The sequence below is a fragment of the Vidua chalybeata genome, chromosome 7 (assembly GCF_026979565.1).
Source record: "Vidua chalybeata isolate OUT-0048 chromosome 7, bVidCha1 merged haplotype, whole genome shotgun sequence".
NCBI lineage: Eukaryota > Metazoa > Chordata > Aves > Passeriformes > Viduidae > Vidua > Vidua chalybeata.
In genome coordinates, this window is record NC_071536.1 from 32,793,538 (window position 1) to 32,814,756 (window position 21,219).

At 36.9% G+C, this 21,219-nt stretch overlaps 1 protein-coding gene across 1 annotated transcript in view; it reads right to left on the reverse strand.

Annotated features, from left to right (window-relative positions):
- Nucleotides 1-2,926: 2,926 nt before the first annotated feature.
- DARS1 (aspartyl-tRNA synthetase 1) overlaps nt 2,927-21,219 on the reverse strand; it is a 36,834-nt gene continuing 18,541 nt past the window's right edge. The window contains exons 5-16 of the mRNA XM_053947072.1: nt 20,640-20,742; nt 19,291-19,371; nt 18,766-18,825; nt 10,865-10,976; nt 8,963-9,097; nt 7,936-8,083; nt 6,941-7,087; nt 5,906-5,948; nt 5,195-5,275; nt 4,593-4,704; nt 4,139-4,210; nt 2,927-3,331 (exon numbers count right to left, since the gene is read on the reverse strand). Coding sequence (XP_053803047.1) covers nt 3,240-3,331; nt 4,139-4,210; nt 4,593-4,704; nt 5,195-5,275; nt 5,906-5,948; nt 6,941-7,087; nt 7,936-8,083; nt 8,963-9,097; nt 10,865-10,976; nt 18,766-18,825; nt 19,291-19,371; nt 20,640-20,742 — 1,186 coding nt within the window. The 3' untranslated portion in view covers nt 2,927-3,239. The remainder of the gene's footprint in view (nt 3,332-4,138; nt 4,211-4,592; nt 4,705-5,194; nt 5,276-5,905; nt 5,949-6,940; nt 7,088-7,935; nt 8,084-8,962; nt 9,098-10,864; nt 10,977-18,765; nt 18,826-19,290; nt 19,372-20,639; nt 20,743-21,219) is intronic.

Genomic DNA, 21,219 nt, shown 5'->3' on the forward strand with positions numbered 1-21,219 from the left:
CCCTTTCAGAAGTGCCAGCAGCAGCAGCCTCCTGCAGCAGTGTTTGTTCATGTAATGGTGCACTTGCCATATAGTGAACAGACACTTAACTGCAAAACAGTAAAGAAAGTAAGAGATTGTAGAACTAACTTGGTAATTTTTAAACTGCTTGTGAGGAAATTCCATTTTTTGTGAGATAATACTAGGAAAAATGCACACAAGATGATTGTGAGGTTTGTTTTAAAAGAAATAATCCATCCTAGATGATTCCTCTTTCTCAAAAAAGAATCTACAATTACCCAAAGAAGAAACAGTAAATAATTAAAATATGTTTGGGGAAGTTTTTGGAACCCCAGTGTGAACCAGAGTCCAGGGCAGCCATATGGTGTTCCACAATGGATATAGTCAAGGCATTCTCCTCCATCCCTTACTTTCACATGGAGTGGTGTCCAATATGCCTGGAATTGACAGACACCAGGTGAAAGCACAAGGTTTTCCTGCTTTTTTTCTTCCCTTCCTCCTGCCCTGGCCCACTGGGCAGGGAGCAAGCAGCTGTGAGATGCTGCCCACCAGGGTTATCCCAGCAGGTGTGGGCAGCCATGGGGAGCCAGGCCTGCACTTGGCTGCCAAAAGAACAGCCTGAATCCCCTTTCCCACTGGGCAGATTCAGACAGCTCAGTGAACACAGATGGGTTTTCACAGTTAAACTTCAGAAGCAAACTGAATCTTTGTGTTTGTTTTGAGCACATGCCCTGGCTACCCTAAACAATATACTTTATAGTTCCTTAGTTTAAAATATTGCGCTACTGTAATTACCATCTGTATATAATGAAAGAAAACAAAACCTGAACCATTTTACCTGGTGGAGAGGCAGCAGCAAAGTGGACTCCTTGTCAACTTCCTGCAAGTTACTGGAAATGAAGGACAGTACAACTTTTACTTTTCCAGAACTATTACAGCAGACTTGCTTCCTCTCTTCTAGACCCTCATTATTTGCAGGGTTTCAAACTAAGTTCTATCACTGTGCAGCTCCCACTAAAGTATCCTGTTAAGATGACATTCAGGACAAATGCATTTTGTATTTTGATTTATGACCATAATTATTTTCTGTTAGCTAAGAAAGGCTGCATGAATGGATTGAGCAGACAAAGGAATCAGGGCCTCCATCTGAATTCTTGTCCTTGTGCAGTTACTGTGAATAAATGAAGCTACAGCATGAGTTTGAGTAACTCCTAAAAGAATTGGTATAAGCACAGTTGTTACAGGCACGTATGCACAAAACGTGCTGCCAAATCTAGAGCAAGAAAGAGCACCCGGGATATTTTTTTGTAGACAGGAAATTTAAGTCTGTAATTTTGCCCCTGCTTAGAAGAATGCACATCCAAAGTGGAATATATTACCTGTTCTGTATGAACAAAGGTAATTAAATTAATTCATTCCAGTTGGCTTAAACAACTGTTTTGAAACTTGGATTCATCAGTAGTAAGTCTGTGACAATGAGCTGTGTTTATAATCTACTTAGCTTTGCAAAGTACAACTGGTTACAGTTTAAAGTTAATAATTTGGGGAAGATTCCACAGTAAATTAATTACAACAGACTCATAAGCAAAGCTGATAAGTGTTATTCCTTGAATTGTGTGACTTCTAAACAAAGTTTAACTTCTACATTTCCAGTACTTTACCTGACTGACCTTTAGTATGATTGTTTTCTAATGGAGAACTCTTGTCATAAGACATTAAAATTAAGTCTTGTTCAATGGCAGCTGCAAAGATGATTTGCCCTTTTGTGAAACTCTACACAATTTATACACAGCTTCACTGACCTTTCTGTAGCATAACCAATATGTGACTTCTCTGACATTTAAAAATCAAGGTAGCAACAATAACACAGACCATCCACACTGTACCTCCTACTGAAAGATTGATCATGTAAAATGTTAAACAAAAATTAAGTTAGAAATTACAAATATGTATGAATATTAGAGCAACTATTGCAGTACCCAAACCAGGAATTTAATCCTTTGCTCTTTGGCAGCAACACTTACAAAATGTTTTACATTTGAAAACCAACTCTCAGATGCAGTCTACAAAATGAAGTTTCAGATTCACTGGTGCCTCTCCAAATGCAGGGAACATTTTCTGGCTTGGGAGGAGGAGGATGACAACAAGAAAAAGCTTTGTGCACTGTTGCAAATTGAGGAGTTCTAGTAAGTAAATAATCTGAGAAAAAGTATGTCTAGAAAGAATTTCAGAACTATTCTGACTTACAGAAACACTCAATTTCACTAAGTATACAAAGCTGGGCTGTTCACAGCATTTATAAATAAAAAAAACACCCTGAAATAGATTGGCTTTCATAGTTCGGGGTTGTTTTCCTTGGTAAAAATGCATGAAATCCTTGTTTTGTTTGTTATATCAAAGGCTGGATTAGGCAGGAAAACACATGACTTGCTCTCAAACTCACTACCCATTTATTTTCTGAGAATATTATATATCCTTTGTGTATTCCATGAGGATGTGTAAACTTGCAACCATTTTCAAATAGTTACATAAAATAAAAACCAGGCTCATGGCTTTTATACAACTTTCAAAAAAAAAGAGAAGACTATAGAAAATAAATTTAAACTCTAGACAGTTATTACATCAGTAAAAAAAAAACCAAACCAAAAAAAGCCTTATTGATTCATTATTTTGTGAGGATACAAAGCAAAAAACCAGACAAATTTGTATCTAATTTACTTTGAGAGCTTTATTTCAACCTATTTTAACAACTTCTTATGAAGATTTCTTGTTAAGAACGTTCTCACCTGCTTCCCTACCTGACACCCATGTAAATTATCAACTGGCTGGTCTCTCCAGATTTTTAAATTGCAAGCACCCAGTCACTTTATCTCAGAGCCAGTATTTCACGATATTCAATCTTGCTGATATAAGTGAAAAATGCAAAATGGTTATTGCATAATTTATTAAAATGTTTAGAAAAATTACACAATCTAATGTGGTACTAAAATACTAATTCAAAGTATCCCATTTTCATTAAAAACGTGCCCTTGCCAATACAAAGAGTCTTGATCTGTTAAAATATTTTCCTTTAAATAAACAACTAAGGATAAAAAAAAATTACTGTGGCACTTAATAACAGAGAATTTTGTTTTTAATTGCATATCATAATGCTCAAATCAATCAATACATGTTCATCAGCAGCAGGGGCTATGCCTATTTGCAGGGCAGAGCATTCTCAACTCTCAGAGCAGCTCCTGTCAGGGTGTCAGGCGTTTGGGATCCCTGGGGAACATGGAGGTCTGGCGGACGTTGTGCAGCCCCAGGTACAGCATGGTTACTCTCTCCAGCCCTAGAGCAGATGAAAACAGCCCATCAGCACCATCAGTCTTTGTTCAAAACCCCAAAGGAGCTGCAGGTCCTTCCCAGCTGGAGCCAGCCTCACACAGCAGTGTGAGCACAGCCCATTATGCAGACACTTCCTAATCTTCGGGGCAATAAGCACCCCAGCCATGATGGGTGGAACCCAGATGCACATTTGTTTTTCCACACAGCTCCTACGTTAAGGTTTCCACCTGGAACAGCCTGAACACAGTGATAATTCTCATGGCATCTCCTGTTTGGCTTGTACTTTGCCAGGAGGACCATTTACTCTGAGGAAAAGATGAAGCTTCTGCTTCCTTGATGTCAGCTCTAACTGGCCTAAATTATTCTGGATTACCTGCAAATGTTGTATGCTCCCAAACAGATGATGAAGCAATCACTTATTTCTCCTTACTGCAAAACACCTTCATCAAATACACAGAGACCAGTGGCTGCTGGTATGATTATGACTTTGATAAATCCATACATAATACACTATTTTCTTGCTTCCTTAAATTTTCCTCAGTGGTCAAATTTGGAAGTGGTGTGCCTGGCTAGTGAGGTGGCACTTTTTCTTGTGATCACCTTCTTTTTAAACTCGCCAGACCATGCCATTAGTATTTTGCCTATTTATTTTATGATGATCCTTGAATTTGAACTTGTCTCCTTAAATTCTCCAGGATAACAGCCCCACAAATTTATGTAACAAGGTCACTATTCAGAATTTTATACTGAACTCTGCTTGGGACTGAGCAGTTTAAGTTAAGCTCAGGCTAAACAAAAACCAGATACTTACCTATTCCACCACCTGCGTGTGGAGGTGCACCAAACCGAAAGGAGTCAATATAAGCCTTTATTTTCTCCAAATCTAGAAAAGAAAAATATTGGTTTCTCACCTGCTTAATGAACTCCAAGCCAAACAGACAAGTGACTGCAGGACTAGAAGCACAACAAAAAAATTACAAACTAACAGTGGGGTTTTACTCATTGAACATGTAAATTGTCCAGAGCTATCTAGAATTTATGACTGTAACAGTTTTATTATATAATTTTATTAATAACTATTCAACAAGGTGTTGCTGGAAGACTCGTTAGTTTCTTAATACCTCACTCTAGATTGTTAAATAGAATTAGATGGATTAACAGTAAGAATGAAACAGAACTCTGATTTTACCACTCATATAACAAATTCTTCCTCTAAAGGACATAAATCAAGTCACAACTTAAATTCTTTTAAATTGCCTTGTTACCAATGCCATGATGCTTGGCTCTTTCTGTCAGCAGCTGGGGGTCGTGAATTCTCTGAGCTCCAGACAAGATCTCTTCCCCTCTCATGAACATATCATAGGAGTTAGAGGTTTTCTGGAAACACAGAAAGGACTTTACTTCCTATTTAGAGTTTTATAGTTTGCAAATATTCACCTCTCAATAATTTAATTTTCTGATATCCAAAGCTGTAAAAAAAAGCCAATTTTAATCTAAAGTGTCTGCTGCCCTGGAAGAATGTTTCTGCCACTTTTCAGTGATGGCAGCAGTGTTTGACCATGGAGATCTCTTCATAAAGCTCTCCCAGTTTTTGCTCATTTCCTTCTGGTATGTTTTCACCAGTAAAAGAGTAACTGAAAACATTTGACAAGTCATGCAACCCTGACCTGACCCTTGTTATCATAATTTTAATTACAGCAAGGCTGTAATAAATATTACAGTCCATTCCAACCCAAACCATTCAATGATTTTATGGTCATATTAATTCACTTTATCTATATTGTTAAGTTATTACTACATGGAATAATTTAAACTAAAAAAAAAAGAAAAAAAAACCCGATTGACAACAACAGGGAATTTTACTTACAGGGTTGGCTGGGTCTGGCATTGTATAAAAAGGCCTCACAGCAAGAGGATATTTGTCAAGAATATAGAAATCTGTGTCGTACTGAATAAGAAATTTAGAATACTTAGTACAAGAGAAAACTACAAAAAAAAATAACAAGAAAAAGACAAAACCAATGAATCTTTGAAATAAAATTTTTAAAAAATCCCAGTAGCTTCCCACAATATTGTCTAAGTTATCAATAAAAATGGTGCATTCTCTCTCAGTTTTTCAATACTATTTCTAGTGTAAACTTACAAATGCTGAGCAGTAAAGCAGTAAAAATGCGCTGCTGTAACAGGTACTTCCCCTTCCCCGCAAAAATCTCATCTTCTCCTATACATTTTAGAATCTGGTTTGCTTTTTTTTTGAAAGTCTCCTAAGAAGTGGCTTTGGAACATACTAGCCTACTAGCCTGTTTGGTGTCCTCAGTACAACATATGATAGAAATAAATATAAAAGATTGAAAATGGTTTGAAATTGCTTATTAATGACAAAGACAAAACTTACAGTAGATGAAATACACAGCACCAAAATGGAAATGCAGTTAAAAAATGGTAATCACCAACTCTTCAGAACTTCTGCATGTTCTAAGGTACTGTTTACATGTAGGTATTTACAGCAATTCTATGACTTCACAGTATCAGGTTTTAGATTCAATGACAAATTTATTTACTCTAAAATAATTGTTACCTTTTCCTTTACCAGGCGTCCCAGGAGCTTTTCATTAGGTGTGCTGAAAAAGATTATCATCATTAAAGTGAAGTAATTTGAACTTGTACTGATGATATACTTCACGAAGTCCAAAAGATTACAGCTACAGAGCTGCTGCACCCTGACCCTTAGAAAATCTAGTACTTGTTTCTGACTGTTTTGGGTTGTATACACAGAAATTGCAAAATAAAGTATATTTATTTGTTTCTAAATACTTCATATTGGTCCTAGAAATCCTGTAAATTATCTGATACCTAAAAATATTCTTGCTCTCAATGTAACTTCTTCCTAGTGACCATATTCTGATTACTGAAGAACTGTACTATATTTCCTATTGCCATACATCTTGTGTATGACACAGTAAATGAGAACCACATGAACACTTATTGAGGAAATTACTTTGCTCCATCAAATTCTTATGATGGAAACTTTATTTGATGCTAGATCATTTAACTTAAAATCACACAGTACCCTAATGGTCCTGGATATATTATGGAGAAGAACAGAAATGTTTTAATTAATTAAATGTCTTTAGTAAAATTTATACATAAACTGCTAATTAAACCATCAGTAAATCAATGGGAATTCATCAAGAATGTTTAATAATTTTCCTGAGAGGTGGAAAGAAGAAATGGAAAGGTGTTACTTAAAAGAAAGACCTTAAGGCAGCAGAATCTTTTTGCTTAATCCTATTCAAAGACGTGTGACAATTCATGTGAAGGACTGCAATTGCTGGACAAACAAACACTTCTCTTCCTTAGGAGGTTCAGGTTGCTCTCACTTTATGTTGTCAGTTACTTTCTGTCAGATTTCAGAGTTTGTACCTATAGTCTACGTTAAAAGAAAGGGTTATTTTCACATCCACTCATTTACTTGTCAAGAGATCTGGACAGAAGTGCTGTTTATTCCTCTAAAAACTGTGGTTCCTTATTGAGGGCTGCCAGGTGCTCAGTACAGAACTGACACTTCACTACCACTTTCCAAGACTGACACAAGTTACATCCTGCCAAGTACCTGAGATCCTCTTCATCACCCATCTCCACACCAGCCTCTCGAAGCATGGCCACACCTTCACGGTATTCCAGCCTCAGAGTTGGCTCCAAAAACTTAAATGGCTCACATGGGAACTGTTTGCTCACTGTCTGAATTTCAGTTTGGAATCTACAGACAAAGAAACAAGAACAGAAGCCAAATACAAAATAGTCAAGAACTTGCACCTAATAAGGATTTTGTGATTTTGCCACAAGAGGTCCCTCTTGCAACATAAAAGCTGTATTAAAACCACTTCTGGAGAAATTCTGTAATGAATTGTTTAAACAAAGTGACTGCATCTACTTCACTGATGTTAATATTTTACTACTACTTCTGTTTAATCCCTTTTGTAAGAAATAATCGACTCAGTCAAATTTTCACAGTAAAGACACTGAAAAAACCCCTTAGATACCCCTTAGTATTTACCTGGGTTCGTTTTTGATTTAATATTCAAATATAAACAAGAAATTTCCTTCTGGACAAAGATTTGCATATCTCCTGGCAAAACAGTCTAATTTGTAAGCAAATGGAAACCTGTTATCATGGAACAAATGCAGGCTGATGCAATCACTTCTATTCAAGAAAACTTTCTTATATAGTAAATATTAAAATCATTTTTGAAATAGAACAATCTACCAGTAGTGGCAAAAAAAGGAGGACATTTTAAATTAAGGATGGATCAGTTATCTTAGGAAGTCCTTTCAATATCAGACAGCAAGTTTCTTAGTGCAAGCCAGCATACTCCAGGAGATGCTAAAAGTAGCTTACTGGCCTATGGCCTGAGTGAACCTTAGAAATCAGGCACAAAGAAGTAGTTAAGAGCAAAGCAAAAATATGTTTCAAAGTTGTGTTGTAAATCAGATTACCAATGATTATCTGACAAACTGAGGATAAAAGGCTGGTCTACTTCACTGCACAGTCCAAGAGATGTCAAACAAACAAAGTTGCTCATTAAAAGAAGGAAATGCTTTTATTACCTTTCCTGAAGCCCCTTGAATATCTGCACCATGGTATCTGCAATCTCATCTACCACTTCATGATAGTGATAATTAAAAGCCATTTCAATATCCAGACCAACAAACTCAGTCAGGTGTCTGTGTGTATTGGAGTCCTCAGCTCTAAATACTGTAAAATTAAACAACAGAAATTCTAACTGACCTGAATTTATCATTCCAGTTGGAAAAATAACAATCATCATTTGGATTAGACAGACATGAAAATTCTCACTGAAAGACACAAATATAGCTAGCAGCCTCAGAGCATCATTTGTAACAGTGACAGCAATACTGCAGCTGTCTGTACTGCAGTGCTACTCAAAGGATACAAGACAGACACAACCCACAGACAGGCAGGATCTCTGCTTAGACTGACAAACACAGGTAGAAAAAACAGACAAGCTTTCAAGACACAAGAACTTTCAGATTTGAAAACTGCCTTTTTCAGAGGAAATGGACTTGTACACGTGTGTGTCTTCTGGGACAGGTACATGAGTCTAATATAAACACATCTTCCCATAAACCATGACTCATCTGTTAGCGATTAACAAGAAATTTAAGACCTTCTGAATTACCTGGAATTAATTTTTTTTTAATGTTTTATACACTGTTACTGACTTGTTTTCAGCATTCAGAGGCTAGGTATCTTTAAACCATTTGAGGTCTTCAAAGAAAACTATTGTATTGCCACCTAAAGTGGCCATGTCATATCAGATATCAGCATTTATGAAAGAGAGCATGGGATAGGAAATTATTCCTTTTTTAGTATTTACTGACAGTTAGAAGTATGCTTGTTCTCAGTAATGTTGTTCAGTACATGGACAGCAACTTCTCTGTCAACTTTACTGTCATCAGTCACCTCAACTGAAATTTGGTTTGGCAAGTGAAACTACACCAAGTGAAACTATTCAAAGCTTTAGTATGTGTATGTGTGTGTTATCTTACTTGTACCACAGCTGCTAAAACCAGGGCACACTTCACACGTTGCATAAAGCAAAGCTTTTCTTACCTGGCCCAACGCAGAAAACCTTTTCAAAGTCAGCACATATACACATCTGCTTGTACAGCTGTGGGGACTGAGCCAGGTAGGCACTGGTTTTGAAGTAGGATACAGTAAACACATTGGCTCCTCCTTCACTGGCAGCTAGAAAGCAAGTGCTTTAATAAGGAATTATTGAAATAAAATGAAGCAGTTATTAAAATAAAAATGTAAAAAATTAATCAGAGGTAGAATGATAGATTATTGGTCTTACATTTAAAGATCAGAAAGAGATTTTTCTTCCAAGCATACTAGAGGAAAAAATATATTTGCATCAATCCATTCATGCCAAGGTAAATTTTGCAGCTCAGAACTGTCACACCATGTCTTAAATTTCTGCAAATTTAGTTGGGGTAGCTTAAAATGTTCCTGTTTCAGCTGACCTTCACCTTAGAGTGAGAACAGCAGAGAATAACTATGTGTACTGACACATCTACCTGCACCCCGACATTTCTGTGGAAACCAATCTCTGCCAGTGGCTCAGGCTGCCAGGGGTTCACTGCAGAGCCTGAGATCCAAGTGCATATCCTGTTTTGCCAGGACCATCCTCTCTACCTGAAGGCATAAATATATCTCACAGCCAATCCCAGATTTACCAGAGGGCATGAGCCAAAACTACAAAGCTTTTTCTCAGTTTGAGGCAATTTTCACAGACAGCTACAGGAACAAGGATCACATGCATTTCCCTTACTGCAAAGCACCTACCAACCTACCAAAACTGCATCACTTCACCTTGCCAATTCCCAGTGTGTGACATGAGAGGTGGAGTGACCTAACATAGGTAACTTTTAAAAATCTCAAATCTTAAAATAGTTATGATGTTTAAACTGGAAGTTTACTAAGGATTGCATTGACTTAACTTAGTTAATTTTACAAAATATGGTCTCATCCAAACAATGGGACACTGCACACTTCCTCAAAGGTCCTACATAAATAAATTACTTGGGAGACTTCTAGTACTTCATACTATATAACTGTCTCTATAGGGAAAAGTCATCCAATCTTCTAGTTCAATGATACTTTTCATGTTGAAAGAACAGCTGCTTACATGCATTTTGTTAAAATGTTCACTTTTTAGCTCTATCAAGATATATCTTCCAAAATATAAATACAGAAGCATAAAATTCTGTAAGCAAGACGTGCAGTTCATAAACATACAAACAATAACACAGTAACACAAATGTTCTGCCCTGATTTTCCATGCCATGTATCTTAGTGGCATCAACAAAACCTCAAAGAGCACCAACAAGATGGAAGAAACACCTCCATCAGTAAATCAAGCCATTGGACTCCTGAAAACAGTACAGCAAATCAAAAGAACTAGAAGCAAAATCTACATTTCAGACTTTTGAGCTGAAGCTGTTATTCCACATTTCCAAAAAGAAAAAGGTCTACCACGTTCTATTCTGCCACATTCCACATTCTTATTGCTAAAGAAGTGACAAATTGTGCCATATAATGGCATCATATTTTATATCACATGTTTGTTGCAACATCTTTATGATGGAATATGCTTTTATCTAAATGAGACTGTTTTTTTTTTAAATACTGAGAATGGAACAGGAAGTGCTCAACACTGAGAACACTGATCTGAAGAATAATGCATATGATCAGAATTAAACATTCATATGCATTGCAAATTACATAAATCAGGTGTATATGTATAATTTTTCTTGTCATTCTTTTAATAGCCTAAGTCAGGAGAAAAGTAAAGACCAACTCTGACACCTGCTAGAAGTTTGCTATGTTACATCTAAGCTAGAAAGAAAATTTATGTTTTTAAATAAGAACTTACTAAATTTTTGTCAGATAGGTACACTGAGCAACTACAAAAGAAGAACACCTGTAGCTGCTGGATAACATATACAATACCTGAAATGATTTTGGGAGTCTGAATTTCCACAAATCCCTTGCGAATAAGAGTTTCTCGGAAAAGCTGACAAATACCAGACTGAAGGCAGAAGATTGCCTGACTAGTGGAGGTCTACAAGAAGAAGATAAAATAATGAATCCTATGTTAGTTTTTCCTGACTCTATTACTTCTTCTGGACAGCTGGAAGGACGAATTCCTTCCTTCAGGAATACCTGATTATTGTAGCTGCCTAAACAGTGAAAGGTGCGAATCTGTAATTGTCTGTTACGCAGAGGAAACAGGAAAGGAAACCAGAGAAATTATTAATTTCAATTTATAGCATATTCAGTTATAAATGAGGCACTATGGTCAATTCTACATTAAAAAAAAAAACACCCTGATTTATGAGATGTGCTTCTGCAAATAAAGGTTTTACAGTAAGAAATTGAATGGAAGTATTAAATCTATTAAAAAGTTTTCAGCACACTGAACTAGAATAGCTGCAGAACAAGTGCATGACAAAAACAAAGCCATTAATAACTTACATAAGGTAAAAATGTATGTCTGTTAAAGGCTACCAAATACAATGTTTTTCATGTGAAAACACAGCCACATGTTAACCATGTACAACACTGCCACAAAAACATCCAAAACCCAAGGTCTACACTTCCAACATTTAAGCAGCCCACATGGCACCTGTTGATATGAACAGGTATGCAGTTCTTCTTTTTTTCACCTTACTTTAAATTTAGCTGAAAACAGAACTGAATTGATGAATTAACTGAATTGCCAATTTTCTTTTTGTTTATGCACGTGACACAACTGAGCTGCTTATCTGAGTTAGCAAATACCTACACTAAACATTCCTGGAACACTTCTGGCATGAAGACTAATACAACCACCTTAGTGACTGTTGCAAAGACTGCAAGGCCTCAGCACTGAAGCCATATCTGATTTTGTGCTTTCAGCATCTCAAACGTGACAGTGAGCAACCTAACAGGGTACAAAAATACCAACGAGTTCCTGCAAACGAGCAAGAGAACAGTTCTTTACGACAACCTGCGTCACAACACTGTTTACTTCTCTTTCTGAACAGCACCCAGCTCTTCAGTCAGGGTAAGAAAGGCCTTGTGGGCTTTTTCACATGACTCCTCTACCAAACCACAAAACAAAAAAAACCCAACAAAAACAAATTATATAAGCCAAATTTAGACAGACAGTCAGTAGAAATGCTGAAATAAAGCTACATCCATCATCTCTGCAAGATAAAGCCATCCCTTTACCAAGAGACCCAAAGAGAAAACTGCAATAATACTGCACATCTGTAGCTGTTTGGAGTTATTTGCTGTTTTAGCTGACCACTGAAATATTTCAGGCGGGTTAAGTGGTTGAGACTAGTAAGTAATAGCAGTTCTCACTGTCTGACAAACCACACGTCTGATAGACCACAGCCACTACTCAAACATTCAAAATGAAGGAAATGAGGTTTTGAGCAACAGTTACAAAAGTACCCTAAAAGTTTTTCATCTTTTTCACACTGATCTCCCAGAACAAGATATATGGTAAGACTCTGCCTGAGTTATGGACATAATTTGGCAGTGTTACATCCGAGTACCAGGATGATTCAAAGGGATTTTTTCTTCTTAACCATATCCTACTTGAAAGGTGAAAGAGTTGACAACTTTAAGTCACATTTGAGTTTCCCAATAAAGTTTTTGATGAACTAGACACATCTAAAATTGCTAAAAGAGAAGATGTGTAACATTAACATAAAGCAGGATAGAAACAATGCCTCTTCTACCCTTGGTGTGAACCAACAGCATTTTCATGCCAGAGCAGGTGAGAATGCAGTAGTAAGTCAAACAGCCCCAGGAAAAAAAGAAAACTGGTTGCTAAACCCAGTCTGAAAGCAATTACATGATCTGACCTAAAACTGTGCACAGAAACAAAGCCAGCCAATACCCAACACAGCTGTCCAGTAAGGTAACTCCTCCTGTACTTTGTGAGGATGCAGGACAAGGAATCTGTCTTCCTAAGCCATCTATAATGGTAAGTTAGGCTTAGAAACAGCATTCATGAAAGCAGCCAAATTCACAGAACTGGACACTGAAGCTTTTATTTAACTGCAGACCAAGAACAAGCAGCAATTCTCCATACCTCAAATTAGATCTGACAGGACCACTCTTCTTTCACCAAAGGTGGCTGAGTTTCAGTGTCCATTTATTCAGAGACTGCCAACATGGGTAACTGTTGGGAATTTGTGACACTGCAGCCTCCTTGTAAGAACTAAACAGACTCACAAGACATCTGAGATAAGCTCCTAAAGAACTGCATCTGACAATTTGCAGTGGAGTCAAATCAATGACCTCAGAAGTTTTATGTGCCACTATAATTTCCAAGTATTTTAAAAATGGAGAAAAAACTTCTCTGATTTAGTAACATTCCTTGCACTGGTGTGATGTTCAGAACACAAAGAGAACAAATTCATTTGAAGAAAATAATTCAGTAACTGAGATGCTGGTATATATAGCAAGGTTTGTACAATGGTAAGTAACACAGTCACAATTTGAGCTTTCACACTTAGGTACACGAACTAGGAAACTAACTAACTAGGTACTTAGCAAACTAAAGACAGAGACAGCTGTCAAAATTAATTGATTTTTACCTTTGCCTTCAAGTAAGATTTTGCCATGGCATTCTTCTTGTATAGTGTTTACTCCAATAGGAACCCTTCCACATACATATTGACCAACTATCTTATCTGAGACTATGGCAAAGATAGTCAATATTGTTTCAAGAATTAATCAGAAACAGAAACAAATTTATGACAATTAAATGCTGTTGCAGTTAACAGTGTTAATGTTTTAACTTGGTCTGCAAAGTCAATTTTACAGAAAAACTCATTATTTTCAATAATGTGTAACCTTTGACACAGACAGCAGAAGAAAAGTTTAGGGAACAATGCTGAGGTATGAGTTTCAGTTATAACCTCACCTGTGTATTTATTATTCAGATGCCATGAAGGAAAACATTAATGATAAAACTGAGCACTGTAAGCTTATAAAAACAATTATCACTTTTCATTTGGCACAAGTTGCAGAGTCAGAACAACAGCCACGTGTGCTGCCAAATGTTTTTTAGTGGAACTGAGGTCAGTTCACAGCAGCATGATCGTATCTCAGAGGCGAGACCCACGCACAGACATGAGAAGTTGTGAACTTTCTTGTTACTCTCACATCAGCTGCAGAATTTATTCTGCTCTCCCCTCATTTTTGCTTTTCTGTTTGCCTGTTGTAGCTACCTATCTTCAATGAGGAACAACCATAAATATATAGTTAGCTAAATAATGTAATCTATATTCTTTTAAGTAATATACATTATTTAAAATAATATAACTAATTTTGCAATTCCTCCACTATATATAGGACAAATGAAGGTTTTGCTAGGAAACAGAATTTATCTTAAACAACCTTTTTTTTTAACCCCAAGGTGACTGAAGTCAACTTTTATTCAAATTTCATATTACTCATAGTGCAAGAATATATGAACATGGAGTTTGTTGTCTAAATGACTGGGACTGTGTATGTACACACTGCCAAATCACTGCCCACAAGAAAATGAACTGTACATTTGCTTGTTCATTATAGCTTAGATTCAGTCAGGAAAAACACAGCTTTTGCAATGAGGAAATTGAATCCAATACAATGAAATCAAGCTTGAAGTAATCGAGCATTAAGATCAGTGTACAGCTGGATTATCACATAACACAGTCTGACACCCATAAACTACTAAAGACACAGTTTAATGTTAATGCTCTTCCCTGAGCAATATAAACAGGGTAATACTGACCCTAAAAAGGCTTTGCTTTGGTCTAAGTGTGCTGGGCTATAGCAGACACAACTGTAGCAACAGGACTGCAAAAAGGCACAGGTACTGTTGAGATTTAAGTGCTGCTGAACATGAAAAATAAACCAGAGCAAGGACATCAGTGAGGGCCATTGTAAACCTGGGTGAATCTGAATTGTTTCTTTCTTCAGACTTTTCCAAAGACAAACTGAGAAGTAAAACCCAAGAATTAGTGTTTCTTTCACTGGTCTTTTCTTCTTTTTTTTTTTAACAATGTAAAACTGGAGGAACCTGAATTGGTATTTTTAAGAAGCAAACTACAAGAACAAGTGTTTCACTGGTCTTTTCTTCATTACTTTTCAAGTATCATAGAACTTCATGAAATACAGCCTCTGCAGGTCTTTTTACAGACATGGGACATCTACACACCACCGAATACTTCAGTGAAACTTAAGAACAGCAGAAAAGTAAAGATTTAAAAACAGAGTCAGTGCTCTCTCTACTTTGCCCTTTTTAACTGTTGTGGTAAGTGAATGGTAAATCAAATATCTCTATGATCAAGTGGTTTGACTTTCATTAAGCCATTGTGAAAAATAGATACTTAGGTCAAGAGTGGTTTCCTCACAGTCACCTGTGGTTATGTGGAAGAAAATCTAGTCCATACCAGGACTTTTCTTTCTTCTTACCAGCTCTCTTTTCTCTAAAACCCCAACTTTTCTACTCCAATGGTGTGATCTGTATTTTATGAGTTAACCCATCAGGAACAGGTTCATTCTTCTCCAGTAATCATTCTTTGGAAATGATTTTCAAAATGCCTTAGCCCTAACTAATCACAATTTTTCTCCCCATACCTCACAATAACAACTACAGCAGTAGCTTGGCATCTTGGCATTTAAGTACTTCCCACCCCCAGCCTTACAGGAATTAAACTATGAGACACTTTTGAGAGATCTTTGTCAGCAAACAAAATGCAAGATTGTTAATAATTCACTGCAATACCCAGTCTATTTCCACATGTACACAACAGTGGAAGTCTTGCAGTCTTTGCAACATACTTTGCATCTTTCATCTCCATTAATGTAATTTCCTTATTATTAATTTCACTCCTTGTATTACATCATAATCAAACATTTCTTGGTATACATTATAGCTGGATGGAGTAATGCTATTTTCAGAAATCCAGTTTTTTTTCATTCATGTAATAACTTGAGTTTCCCAGCTCCCCTTCATCATGACTTGGCCCTATCCAGTTAACTCCTTTGTTAATCACTATTTAAAATTAGCTAATTATTTAACTGCTTTAAATACTGTGTTTAATGGACAAAAATAATTTTAGTTGCATACAAACGACTTTTTTTAGTCTGCGCCTAACCAAGATCTATGCATTTAGTTTGGTAAATCATTCTCAAAATAACAACATCCCTATTTTTGATGTTCAGTGATTTCTGTCTTCTTTAAAAAACTGGGGCACTGAGGAAACCAGAACTAGATGATACATTTATCTATGGTTGGACTTCCTCCCACACTTGTAGGAACAGACCATCACAGCATCTCCATTAGAACTATTCTGTTAAAATTTTTCCCCGTTGTCCATGATATTGTTTTCCTAGAAGGAACAGCTGTGGAACAATGGTTTCAGATAACACATCATGTTTGCAACTCTCCTTAGGACATGCCTACTTATGCAGTGCATTTGAAACACTAAAGGCTCTTTGAAGCCCCGTTTGTACTCCAGTAGCTCCAATCTATGGAACCAAATCACTGAAAATCAATTACTACTTTCTGGATTTCTTTGTATTCCTACTCTTGTGATTCCACTACATACAGTGTTTAGGATGCACATAAATATATATATATATGCATGTGTTCTCACTGAAATTTCCCCTTTCTTCATTAAATATCTTTTCTACTTATTCAGCACAGTCTTTAAAAAAACAGGTTAAAATAACATATTTTTGTTCTGAAACACATAATGAAAGGTAACAGAAAAGACACACAGAAATCTTACACAGTCTGAGACAGAAACCTTTTTCCTGTGCAGAAGAGGAAGGCAAGACAGATACCCAAGCCTAATCATGGGCAAGCTGTGGCCAGATCATACCCAACCACAGGTGCATGTAGAGGATGAGACATAGACACTGCAGTACTGAGATCTGGCATTCCATCCTGCCACCAATTCTGTGAAAAGCTAACCTGAATTGCTGTTCAGCATGAAACAGCTGCTTAGCACCACACTGCAGCAGCTGCTGGAGCTAAGGAGAAAAACAGCTTAACACAGCTTCTTAACACAGAGTTAAGGTTCAGAGCTCAAAACAAGGTGCCAGACATTGCTGAAGAAAAGGTGTCCCAACAGTGGTTGGGACATAGAAGAGGTTACAGCAACATCCACTTAGGTTAGCAGTTGCACCCTCCAGGCAGAATATGGACAACTAAAGCCCTACTGCTGTACTGACAAAGGTATTTCAGAAGTATTGGGATGGTCATGCTGAACTACTGGATGTGTACAGGGGCAGAACTTTAGTCTAGCCCTTTCCCTTCCATCTCTTGTGTTTATTCTGGCATGAGTCTTCCTTCTTTTCCCATTACTATTCACCTTCTTAGGCTTTGCTCTGCAGATGCCCTCACCTGCATTACAGCCAAGGATACCGCCAAGCCATTTTCCCCCAGTATTTTTAAATGTTATTTCCCTTTGTGTAATTTCTCTGTTCTCTTTGGGCCTCATGGCTCCTCTCAATTTATTCTACAGGTGTTTCTTCAATATAATGGATTTTCTTAAGTTTCTCTGGAGTGCTGTTGGTTATTTTTATTCATCACCAGATGTTCAAGTAAAACCTGCAGTTCAAGCATCCCAGATTGCTCCCCTTCAATTCAGTACACTGTCTTAGCACTACCATAAGCTGATGATCTCTCAAATTATTTTCACTTTCAGACATTAGTATAGAATTCTTTTCATTAAAGGCTTAATTTAAGACAGATTAATAGATCAATATGATGAGAAACTGAAAAGTAACCACAGACTGAAGTTACTCAGTATTGTATATAAGGTCAAGTGAAAAGCAATTTACTTTGGTACAAGTAAAACTATTGACACAAGTAGTTTTAGTTGCTAAAATAAGGAGATCAGATGATGAAAAGCAGTAAAGTCTCTCAGTGCCAGAACTTTTCCAAATTTTCAAGTAAATGACGTTTTTGTTTCATTTCTCAGGTGCAAAGATTGATTTACTGAGAAACTGCCATTATCAAGAACCCTGAAGACAGTACTAGGTATCAAAAAAATGTGCTAAGCACAGTCTTCATTCAGTGTTGATTACAATTTTATTGTGGAGAGCCTAAAATGGCTAAACAGCCTAGAAAAAGGCCAAGATGCCTCAAGTCAGTAATGCTTAGTTACACACTTAAGTGTTAGCTGCTGTTTCATAAAAAACAAATCCAAGTTCTGTAAGTAATTTAGTAGAGAGTATTTTTCTGTTAATTAGAAATGGTAAATATCTGGGAGGTCTATGAATTTACAGAAGGTTGGGTATATAGGACCTGGATAAAGAAAGGTGTTTCAGGAAAAAAAAGGAAAATACATGAATGCTGTGGAAACAACAAAGAGAATGAGATTGGTATCATGGCCTGGTACAATTTCTCTGGCAAGGCATGCATTACAGCATCTGAATACCTGTTAATACTCGGAACTTCCACCTTATACCTCAAAACCAAACTCTTTACGGGTTTTGGATAACAAAAACTACTTCTGAGAAAAAATATTGTCTCTAAATTGTCCCTATTCAGTCACCTTTAACTTTTGCAGCTAAAAAGCCCAGATGTACACAGTCACATGTTAAATCATCAACGTTTACCTTTAAACTACCAATGTATGTTCTTTAATTAATGTCAGTAAAGGCAAACATTTAGGATTCAAGAATCCTGTGCTTTTACGATACCACACAAAACCACAAAAACATATTGTTTGTTTTTCTTCTGGCCAACAATACAGTTCCATCAGATCTATGACTTTTATTGCTTTGTGGATTAGAAACATGAAGAATAAACACTTGCAGGCAAGCCTGCAGCACTGCATGTTCCTTACCCTTAGATCAATGATTCTGTTGTCCAGTCTTGTATCTTGGTTTACAGTAGCTCTTCCATCCTAAACAGTTGCACAGAAGCACATAGTGAATACACACACATCCAAAAAATAAACAAAACCAAAACTTCAAAAAATCAAAATCAATGGAGAAAAAAAACCCTCTGGCTAAAAGCAAAGGGTTATTTCTATGTTCAGCTGAACATCTAGATCATTCTAGAAAGAACACAGAGCAAACTGGCAGCATAGAAAAGGTCAAGGTGTAACTTCTCCCAGAGGTCACAGGCAGAACCCAACTATGAGGATGCAACAGATACACACACAGGATTGGAAAGCCTCTGGTTTGACTGCAGTTCAACAGACATCAAAGCTACAGAGATGTTGAACACAATTCTGGATAGCACAAAGGAAGTAAAATGCAAACCTAACAAACCCCCAGAACCACCGCATTAAGGAAGTTGCTTGGCTTTTGTGCTTTTGTTCAGCTACAAAGACAAAAAAAAGCATTTGAGGATGCAAAGTTTTCACCTCCTCTCCTTCCACTTCTGGTCGAACAGCATCATCCAGCTGTAAGGGCAGCCTGGGTTCAGCTGAACTGATCACATAGATCTGAAATTGAGAGAGAACAGAAATAGCATGAGGCTCTGCTCAAAAGGAGGTGTCATTTACAATAGGATATTTCTAGCAGAGACTTGAAACAGTGTTTGCATAGGCTACTGGCTCTCAGACTGTGATTTTATTCCAATACTTGAGATACATTGTGCATTCTCATGACAATACTGAAGTGCTTAGTTCTTGCTTTCCCTTTGAAAGATTTGAAGCATCTTTTTTTCTTCTGGGAAGTACCAAATTGAGCAAGTTCATACAGCCTGAAGGACAAGCCTTTTGGCATGAATGCCAGCTCTAAATATACCAGATTTCACTGAGTTTTAGTTTCTGATTCCAGCAAGATGATCCCGTTCTCCTCCTTATTAATGTATCATTTACTTATCATCTGAATACCGCTGAAAGAGCTATTTCAGATTAAAAAATTTATGAGATAACTAAAATACAATCAGAGAATGAAAACCACCTTGCTGTGCCTCATGGTCTAGTATTGCTCCTAGAGGAGCAGTGAATTTGATGTTCTTTCAGAGAAATCAAGCATAGGATAATCTGCACACATATTAAATCATGTTTCTTCAAAATCGGCAGATTTTCCCTAGTGCTGTTAGCTAAGATTTACCTCACTTCTATAATAGCCATTGTGCTCCAGTGCTGAGGCAACTGGGTTTCAGCTGTATTGTAGGAATACAGTTTAGTTAAAAACCTTTAGAAGAAAAGGATATTACATAAAGGTTTAAATATGCTTTCTATTTAAACAAATTATAAAGTTACACTTCCTCCAGCCCTACAGCACAAGCTCCAGGAACTTTAGATTTCAGAAGTTTCCATACTGTTAAGCCACTGAGAGTTTATTTCTGTGAGAATTATGTATTCCAGTCCATTGTACTGAGGGGAAGATTGTAACTCCGATAAAGAAGAAACTCCTGACTTGCACTTAAAAAGAAGCAGACTTTTTATTCCAGTACCTACTGCAGTCAAGAATCAAAAACTTGAATTACAAGCATTTCTAGCCAAACTGTTCTAGCGAGATACTTTATTTCACTTGATACTGTGATTCAAATTGCAGATTAAAACCAGGGAAATATAAACTCCAAGTATCTTAAAACCAGAAGTGTTTAATTTTTACATATAAAACACTGACATTTATAGTTTAAAGCAGTTTATTTCTCTGACGTGGGATTCCTTACTGACAAAGTTTATGTATGTAGGCAGACAGACAGTCTCAAATCAATCAAACAATTAACCAGTGCTCCATTTGCTCAAAAATTTACCCTCTGAACATGAAGCTCGACGTCTTGCTGAGTACACCCTCCGATTTTCTGATGTGCTTTCCTCACAACGCCTTCGATGTCCACAATGCTCTCTTTGGTGATGCTGGCAATAAAGAGAGAACAGAAGGCTCAGTAAGTTCCACTGCACACTGCAGCAGCCTCAGCACTGAGCACCATTCATGCACTGTATGGACTGCTGAACAACAGAACAGAGTCAAGGATCTGAAGTTACTTTTATATCTAATTACTTATTAATAAAAGAGTTTGCTGAAATATCCCCAGCCACAATGAATTCAAACTGGGATGGAAGACTTCAGAGGAAGAGAATTATGATTGAGCTCAGTGCTCACCCATTCTCTATGTGTTGTTTATATATAAACTGACAAGTGGCAGAGCTCTTTTTCTAGGCCACAGACACTCTTCCATGTGTCAGCTGATGCAATTATCTGCAAGATGTGTCTTCACCAGCAGAACAACAAACTGAAGGGAAGTCCTAGGACTGAAGTGGAAAATCAAAACTAGTTCAGCTTGTTTAAACTACATGACTTGTGACTGAAAGATGCAAGATGCTCCAAAGTAA